General features: G+C 40.1%; 1 protein-coding gene across 1 annotated transcript in view; it reads right to left on the bottom strand.

Annotated features, from left to right (window-relative positions):
* LOC102982383 (aromatase) overlaps nt 1-7,314 on the bottom strand; it is a 37,700-nt gene extending 30,386 nt beyond the window's left edge. The window contains exons 1-2 of the mRNA XM_024116691.2: nt 7,170-7,314; nt 1,330-1,480 (exon numbers count right to left, since the gene is read on the bottom strand). Coding sequence (XP_023972459.1) covers nt 1,330-1,480; nt 7,170-7,314 — 296 coding nt within the window. The remainder of the gene's footprint in view (nt 1-1,329; nt 1,481-7,169) is intronic.
* Between the last annotated feature and the right edge of the window lie 2,575 nt (nt 7,315-9,889).

Below are 9,889 nucleotides of genomic sequence, written 5' to 3'. Positions count from 1 at the left end.
TCTGAGAACCGCTGCACTGGGGTGTTTCACTGTGAACCCAATGAAATGACATTTCCACCTGAAGCTATTTATGGTTAGATGTGTAACACGGTCTGCCTTAGCTACTCTTCAAACTTTTACAACACCAAACTGAGCGAAATGAAAAAAAAAACAAACAGGCAAAAACCGAGATATTAGTTTGGTTGAAAATAACATTCTTGGATAGGTAGAAATATTTGGAAGCATAACATGTTTTTTCTCCCCTGCTCCCTTCTTTCAAGTATTTGGTTCAAAGAATTGGGCTTTGAGTTCACCATGGTATTTTCAGAAATGATGTATATCATCATGGCCTGAAAAAAAAAAATCAATGCAGTTTCCAGAAATGCTTTACTTACTTCTGGGCGATAGTCTGTGTATCTGAAGAAACAATTCTAATAAATCAGTAAAACACCCTGGTCAGTCTTAGTTTGTGGGTAAATCTCTGTCAGTGATTATAAATATTAAAACTCATTAATGAGACATTTTGGCAGATAGCTTTGCTAAAAATCTAGCAAAGATAGCTGAACATCTATATATGTGCTCTCTTTTAAACTCTTCATTTTCCATGATCAATCAGTAAGAAAACTAATATTTCATAAAGCTAGTTCTTTAGTCAATGCATATTTTGTTAACCCTGGAGTAAATTCAGTCTGCTAAAGTTATCTGGAAAACATTAAGTGTATGGGGAGCAGGAGAATACCACTTCTTTTAATAGGCAATATTGTTCCTAATTTATATAAAATCACTCAGCAAGGACACTGGCACACAGTCACCAATAGGAGAGCAGAGTATGAATGGCTTCTTCATCTGCTGTCTACCCTCCCAGAGTTTCTCAGTAGCCTGGCATTAGAAACACATCAGCGAATTGATATAGTCAGTTTTTTCCTCAGGTGTTTTTTGTTGTTGTTGCTATTATTGCTTGCTTGTTTGTTTTGATGCTTACTTGTACAGCTAAGACCAAAATCTTAGGAAATAGGTAAGCATAAAAGATAATACCTCTCCCTCAAGTGTGTTTTGTCAAAACCAAATCACCTGTATTCTGAGTTTCCACATTCACTGCTCAGAGAGATTTTGAATAATTTTCAGTCTTCCCAGAGTTCTTTATATGTACCTCTGGCTTCAAGCAAGACCCAATTATTCTACTTGTCTCAAATGTTAGATTTTTACCTGGGAATCACTCATCTTTATTTAAGTAATGAAAACATAACTTTGGAAACAAAGATGGCAAAATATCAAAATAAGTTTGTTTTTTAATAGGAAATATCCCAGCCTTGATTTTTAAAATATGTCACTGATTATTAACAGACTTACTTGCTAATAATGAGGGTTTCCTCTCCACATATCCAGACTCTCATGAATTCTCCATACATCTTGTTGTAGTAATTGCAGGCACTGCCGATCCCCATCCAGAGGAACCTGCAGTGGGAAATGAGGGGCCCAATTCCCAGAAAATAGCCAGGACCTAGGAAAGTCATCAGATCACAATCAGTATTTCCGTAATACCAAAAAGACAGAGTACTTTAAATTACTATTGTCCTTATTCTTTTATATCTACATGTCCTTTTACATCTTCTGATGTATATAGGTGAATCATATACACAAAATGATTAAAACAACAACACAAGTTAACATGACGCTCTTCACAGCTCTATGAGTAAAAAGTTGTCCGGTTGACACCACACCAGTTCCATTTGGTCTCAATCACTTCTGTCTGAACAAACTGGAATAGGTGTCTAGTCTATTCTTGCTGTGTTAAACGGTGTCTATGGGTTTCAAATACAAGTCAATCAGTCCCTCTGGTAACAGGCACGAAAACAGGACAAGTGACAAGTTGACAGATCTGTCTGGCTGCTAGTTTTGTCTGAAAACTGGGTTTGAAAGCACCAGTCAACAGAGTGGGTGGATTTGAATTAATTTGTGGTTTTGGTGTCATCTTTTTTTTTTTTTTTTTTTTGGCGGTACGCGGGCCTCTCACTGTTGTGGCCTCCCCCTTCGTGGAGCACAGGCTCTGGACGCGCAGGCCCAGTGGCCATGGCTCATGGGCCCAGCCGCTCCGCGGCATGTGGGATCTTCCCAGACCGGGTCACGAACCCGTGTACCCTGCATCGGCAGGCGGACTCTCAACCACTGCACCAGCAGGGAAGCCCTGGTGTCATCTTTTTAACTGTGAGAAAGATGGCCTGCAAAGACAATGTCTAAACAAAAAGCATGCATTCCTTTTTTATTTCCTTCAAAAAGGATTTGGTTTAAGAAGAGAATCTTAAGCTAAATCTCATTAGACAAAATAAAGCTAAGCATTGAGGAATGAGGCAGTGTGTCTGATCTGTGTCTAGACCAGAGTCTGAGTCCAGTGATGTGGTTTTAGTGAAGAGCCATGGCCCTTACACCCTTGCTGACGCAGACGATGACAGAATTGTGAAGACTGAATCTGGTGAGCAGCCAGGGGAGGTGCTGTTGCTTGTGTCAGAGAACAAACTTGGTAGCTTGAATTTAGTGGTGGTGGTGGTGAAAAGTTCATCAAAAGCTTGTTAGAATGGCTTTAGGAGTTTCATTGTAAAGCTATACCATTTCTGTATCTTACTCCTTTAATTCCATTCTGTCATTGAAATAGTCCTGGAGCCAAAACTCACACAACTATCTGAGACAGTACAGTACTATAATAATTTAGATAATCTAAGTTTTTGTTTTGTTTTGTTTTATTTTCTTTGGCTGTGCAGCATGGCTTGCAGGATCTCAGTTCCCTGATTGAACGTGTGCTATGGCAGTGAAAACTAGGGATCCTAACCATTAGGCCACCAGTGAACTACTTAGATAATCTAACTTTTTGCATGACTCATCTAAAGTGGAAGTTCAGTCCCAAATTTGGCAAACAGGGCTTACTCCTTAACTTTGCATTAGCAGGATTAATGTAGCAAATACTACCAGGTTCTTTTGTCGTTAAAGTTCTTCGTTAATGTCTATAGAACCAATATAAGAATTTGAGTTCTTTGGATCAAGGGTTCTTAATATTAAGATTGTTCTCATAACACTACATTATACAGTTATATAGTCAGATGACTGACTTTATATTAAACTAATTTCACTGAGTTCTCAAAAAGAATTAAGCTGATTTGATTGTATACATATTTCCTTAAAATTTAATCATACTGACCTTTTATCAATACAAATGTGCATAATAACAAAATACTTTGTATTTACAGCTTGAAACATTGTAGATCCTCAATAAATGTTTCCTGAATGAATTTTTACAATTTATTAGACATGTGTAAAGAATGAAGTTTTAAATGTCATCCTTATTTAGAATATTTTAGGTGTATTTACATTTTGATAAAAATGGAAAAATATCTTATATCTCATACCTTTAATCCATGTGAAGTCAAACACCAGTCTATTTGGGAATAGACTTTTTCAACAAACATTTACTTCATATACTACAGCCATGAGGCACAAAGACATACAAATGGAAGGCTGCAGTTTACATGTTTTATCTAAATGTTTGTTGCTATGTGGAAAGTCTTAGTATTTGGAAACTGCCAATCAAATTTAAAATATGACAGTGAAGAGCTGTATCTATTGAAAAAGGGAGATTGTGATGAACTCTGCTAAGGCTGAGAACCTGAGTGTTTTAACAATAAGAGAGTCAGAGTTTGAGTCTTTGGCAGTCAATCGTATTTCAACTTAATTCATCCAACAAACCCTGAAACCCTACTAGGTATAGACACTAACTCCAAGTTAGGGACCCGTGATGGTATGGTAAGTATAACTAGGTCCCCATCAGATCCTGGGCAGGGAAAATAAATGTGAAAAAAAGCACAAAATCAAATAATTATCACACAATATGATCCTTTCAGTTAATGTGTATATCTTATACCTTCCGGTTGGAGAGAAGAATGCTCTGGGGGGGAGAAATTTTGTTAGAATATTAGGGAAATACTCTGGTTGTGTCCACATTACACTGCTTTCTGCTTCTCAGATTTGGGAATGCTCGTCTAGGCATGTGTGAGTGCAGTAGTCTCTTGCACACCCTCAGAGGAGCAGTAAATACTTCACTGCATTTTTGTGCAGAGATGGTCTGCATGAAGCCAACAGCTGGGGCCTCCCACTCTCTGTGCTAATCAAGAAGCTGTTATGTTCCATGCTGGGTGTACACCCTAGAGAATCCTGTGTACACGAACGTTCATAGCGGCACTGTTCACAGTAGCCCCAAGCTGGAGACACCCTAAGTGTCCATCAACAGTAGAATGGGAGATTAAACCATGGGGTGTTCATATAACTGCATACCATATGAACTGCAGCTGCATGCCACAACCTGGATGAAACCCACAGGCAAAAAAGTGAGCAAAAAAGCAAGGTAGAAGAAGAATGTAGGATTCTATTGCTAAAGCATGTAAAACCAGGCAAAACTAAAGTACGTTGTTTGGAATATGAAATTAGGTGAAAAATCTATAAAAAAGCAGGGGAGCGATCGTTAAGAAATAGAAGGTTGTTTACTTCTGGGGATGAGAGAGGGTATGATTGAAAAGGCACAAGAGGAGCTTCTAGGATGCTGCTAACATCCTACTTCTTGTCCTGGTCTGTGATGACGTTTATTTGTGCATTTTCTGTATTTTTAATGGGCAAAAGAAGACTATTGCCATGTCCTTTATTCCCAGTGCTCCCATAAGGAATGTGGTGCCCAGGGCAGAGAGGGCCTCTGGGGGAGAGGACCCACGTGCAAGGTTGGGCATCGCCCTGTATCCTTGGGGAAGGGAGAGCTGCCAGGTGCCAGGTAACTGTAGTCCTGGCAGAGATCAGTGAACTGGGGCAGTTTCCCCAAATTGAAGCTTACAAAACCCCCAAATAGGGATGATTCTTTCCTCTCCGAACCCTCACGGCCCTCGCTGGCTCTAAGTCCTCTGCCTATGTGTGTCACCTTTGCACACTCCTTGATCCCCCGTCCCCATCACCTGGCAATGCAGGGCCTCTCAGTAAGTGTGGGTTTAAGAAGCTTAGATTTGAGTCCCAGGTTCATCACTTAACTAGTTATGGACACCTAGCCTCTTTAAGTCTCAGTTTCTTCATCTGTAAAATAGGCATCAACACACTCAACTCACCAGAGTGCCCAGAGGTTCACAAGAGAAAGTGGGTGTGAAACTGCTTTGAAAACTGTAACTTACTAGAGGGCTTTGGCTCATTGTACCCTCTCAACTCTTTTGGCTTCACTGACCCTGAGATTCCCCATATGTATAAAGCTAAGAACCCAGAGAGCCAGTGATTGGAGGGATCTGGCAAAAGGAGTTCCGAAGTATTGGTCAGCAAGACCCATCCAACAAGGCCAGTGTCCTTACCTTCCCTTCCTCAACCAGGAGTCGCGGGATCTCAGCCTGGGCCAGAGCTTTCTAGAACTAGAAGGTTCTGACCAGACCTCACATTTTCCCAAGGAAAGCATGGAACTAGAAGCTCCCTGGTAGCAAAATGATCATCTACCTGGGATTTAGGTCTTCCTGGTGGTTCCCCTGCTCCCCCTATTGCCACTTTCCTTCCAGTTGAGATGCTGGCAAGCCATCTCCCTTCTGTGGCTTTAACCCCTCCCCCGTGAAATGAGGAGTTTGAACTCCACAGTTACTCATACTTGTCACAACGGTTTGCCTGGACAAGGCAGAGCCCTTCTCTGAGGCTCAGTTTCCCCTTGTGTCAAATGAACGGGCTGGGCTCCATTCCTTGGCTCTCAACCCTGACTGCTCAGGAAAGCCACCTGGGAAGATGTTAAAAAAACAAAAAACCCACATGGGGACCCTCCTCAGGCAGGGCTGAGAACCACAGGACTATGTGATAGTGTCGTAGACTATCAGTGTATGACAGCATGATGTCCCCAGCCCAGAGGTGGTAGACAGAGTGAGCTACCACCTAGGCTCCTGGTCCAGGGCTTCAAGGATGCCAGTTCTTGTGTTTGCCCCTCCCCAAAGGTCCAAGGGAGTTCTACCATCACCTGCAACATAAACATCTGGGGAGACTTCTTAAAAAATACCTCCTCCCTCACCTCCACCTTTCACGGACCCTGACTTGGGCACCCACTGGGGGAGGAGAAATCCAGTGAGGAAGGAGCAGTGGTGGGGAAGGGGTTCAAGTTAAAAGACTGTGGAACAGTCTTCCTTCAGACCCCCATCAGGAGTAGAGAACAAAACAAAGTAAACATTCCATTCCATTGGGCCTTAAAGTAAACTAAAATACCAGGCTGAATTGGGCAGAGAGACAGTCAGTTCTCTGGAAAACGATAGAGAATCCAGACCCAGGGCAGTCTGCAGCAGCGCCACACTCCCACTTGACATCACTCTGTGAAGAGGACCACGGCGCTTGAAAGTGTGTAATGACTCTGCTCTTGAAATAAAGCCTTATCGGATATCTTATGGAACTGGGGACAGATGCCTGCTATGAGGAGTTTTCCCTGAAAACTAAAAAACCATCTGATATTTCTGAGAATTCTGAGTTAATCTGGTAGTGTGGAGTGATGGGGTTTCTACTGGAATTATCTGGATAATTATACTATACTCTATGTTTGATTGATCCACAGAGCTTGTGGAAGTTTCTTTTAGGTTTTCAAGGCAACTATAGTGATCCCCATTTTTCTTCCACTGTCCAGGTCCCATCCAGCCCTTATGGTGGCACCAACATCACCACCATGCCCAAGAATAAAAGAAAAATGAAGAATGGGATAAAGAGAAGGAATAAGTTCATAAAAGAGAGGGCAGAGGACATGGATGAGGCAAAGTGGGAGGGAGACAGAAAGGAGTACAGAAGGCATTCCATTTTCACCTTTAGAGCAAAACTGGAGTGAATTTGAATCAAAAGGTAAGAAAACCAAACCTGGAATTTTACCTTGCTCCACTCCATCGTAAACTTACTTTAAAGGATACTAGTGCCAAGTCTATTCTACCAAAGCAAAGTGGAGACTGGAAGGGGTTATGTAAGATATTGTTTTAATGTTTTCATTAAACATGTGCAGATAATTGGCTAAAATTTTTTCACCTGCGTCCTCATTTGCTTATGTGCCGTGGCCTTCAGCCATCTTCCCCGGTTTGCTCTTCGTCGTTTTGCAAAATTTCCTTTACCCTCATGGATCAAAAGCCCAAGAAAACAATCTTCTTAGGTACAGAAATAAATGACTGACTTACCTGGTATTGAGGATGTGTCCTCATAATTCCAAACCAAGAGAAGAAAGCCAGTGAACAGCAGGATTGCAATGCTGGCAACAGGTGCAACTTCGGTCACCATGCTGGTGACGTTATAATGCACTGAGTTCAGCACTTCCAAAACCATCTTGTGTTGCTTGACCTCAGGGGAAGCAACCTAAAGTCCTGTGGAAATCAGAGGGTCAGAAAAATTAGAGAATCCCCCAAAACGTACATTTACGACTCCAGTTGCTTCAGAGGATGCTGTACTGTAGAGATGGGCGTTCTGTTTTATAATGTGATTGGACACTTAGACAAGACAAATTTGTAGTTACAAGTCAAAACAAGCAAGCCCAAGAGAGATCTTTTGGCTTGAAGTGCAGCATTTCTGACCTTGGTAGAGTCTCAGGTTCGTTTAGACGCTTGGTCTGATAGAACCTTATCATCTTGCCCTTGAGTGGGTAGAGTGACTGAATTCCCAATTGAGAGCCAAATTTCTTACCAAAATACATGAAAATGAAGCTCATTCCAGAGATGGAGTCATTTCATGACTTCATCAGCAGATTTTGTTTAGGCAATCTTTTTCCCTTCAAGCCAAATAAATTTTTTAAAAAAGCATTCCCCAGTATTCTTCCTTGCTTAAAATTACTTGCCCCAAAGGGTAAGCTTCTTCAGTAAGAAGGTGTTTCATGGGCATCACTGAGGCATTTTCAGGTTGTCTATTGAATTCAACATGATTCACTCAGGACAATCTTTTCCTATTGGCTTTGACGAAGCTTAAAATCTCTTGCACCATGGACTTGATGAAGCAGTACACATGGGCCTATGACAGAGGTAGTAGGAAAGAAGAATAGGAGAGGAAGAATAAAAGGAGAGGAGGAAAAAAGAGGTGAGGAAGCAGGAGGAAAGAGAGGACATAGTTGATGCCACCAGCAGTAGGCTCAGGTGCCACTCAGCAACCGAGCTCCCCACAGCAGCTGGTCTCCTGTGCAGGACAATTTGCAGTTTAATTTGCTGATTCTGATGTGGTTTTCTCTTCTTTTTTTTTTTCCTCTTGGAAAGCATATTTTTTTCTGCTTTATTTAGATGTAATTGACATATAGCAGTGTATAAGTTTAAGGTGTACAACATAATGATTTGACTTATATACATCCTGAAATGATTATCAAAATAGATTTAGTGAGCATCCATCATCTCATACAGATATAACATTAAAGAAATAGAAAAAATTATTTTTTTCTTGTGATGAGAACACTTAGGATTTACTCTCTTAACAATTATCATATATAAGATACAGCAGTGTTAATTATCTTTTTTTAAACATCTTTATTGACGTATAATTGCTTTACAATGGTGTGTTAATTTCTGCTTTATAACAAAGTGAATCAGCTATACGTATACATATATCCCCATATCTCCTCCCTCTTGCATCTCCCTCCCAGTTATCTTTATCATATTGTACTTTATCATCCCTAGTACTTATTTATCTTATAACCGGAAGTTTGTACCTTTTGACCACTTTCATTTAACTCCCCATCCCTCCACCCCCTGCCTCTGGTAGCCACAAGTTTGATTTCCTTTTCTATGAGTTTGTTTGTTTGTGAGCTATAATTGACCTACAACACTATGTTGGTTCCTGGTACACAACATAGTGATTTGATATTTTTATACATTTCAAAATAATCACACTAGTAAATCTAGTTGTTATTTGTCACCATAGAAAGATATTACATAATTATTGACTATATTCCCACACTGTACATTTCATACCCATAATTCACTTACTTTGTGACTAAAAGTTTGTACCTTTTAATCTCCTTCACCTATTTTTTTCCTCCCCCAGACCCCTCCCCTCTGTCAATCACTTGTTTTTTCTCTGTACCTATGACTTTCTTTCTGTTTAGTTATATTTGTTTTGGTTTTTAAATTCTGCATATAAGTGAAATCGTGTAGTATTTGTGTTTCTCTGTCAAACTTATTTCACTTAACATAATACCCTCTAGGTCCATCTATGTTATCACCAGTGGTAATAGTTCATTCTTCTTTATGGCTGAGTAATATTCCATTTTATACACACACACACACACACACACACACACACACACACACACACACACACACCCTACATCTTCTTTATCCATTCATCTGTTGATGAGCCCTTAGGTTGCTTCCATATCTTGGCTATTGTAAGTAATTCAGCAATAAACATACAGGTACGTATATCTTTTTGAATTAGTGTTTTCATTTTCTTCCATAAATACCCAGAACTGGAATTGCTGTGTCACAAGTATTTCTATTTTTAATTTTTTGATGAACCCTCATACTTTTGTCCATAGTGGCTGCAACAATTTACATTCCCACCAACAATGCACAAGGGTTCCTTTTTCTCCACATCCCCACCAATACTTATTTGTTCTCTTTTTGATGATAGCCATTCTGACTGGTATGAGGTGATATCTCATTGTGATTTTGATTTGTATTTCCTGGATGATTAGAGATGTTGAGCATCTTTTCATGTACCTGTTGGCCATCTGTATGTTTTCTTTGGAAAAATGTCTATTCAGGTCCTCTGTCCATTTTTAAATTGGGTTGTTTGTGTTTTTGATGTTGAATTGTATGTGTTCTTTGTATATTTTGAAGATTAACCTTTGTTGGATATGTCATTTGGAAATATCTTCTCCCATTCAGTAGGTGGTCATTTTGCTGATAGTTTCCTTAGCTGT

Source organism: Physeter macrocephalus, chromosome 11, assembly GCF_002837175.3.
Source record: "Physeter macrocephalus isolate SW-GA chromosome 11, ASM283717v5, whole genome shotgun sequence".
In the NCBI taxonomy this organism is placed as follows: Eukaryota; Metazoa; Chordata; class Mammalia; order Artiodactyla; family Physeteridae; genus Physeter; species Physeter macrocephalus.
This window is presented reverse-complemented; position numbering and strand designations above follow the sequence as displayed.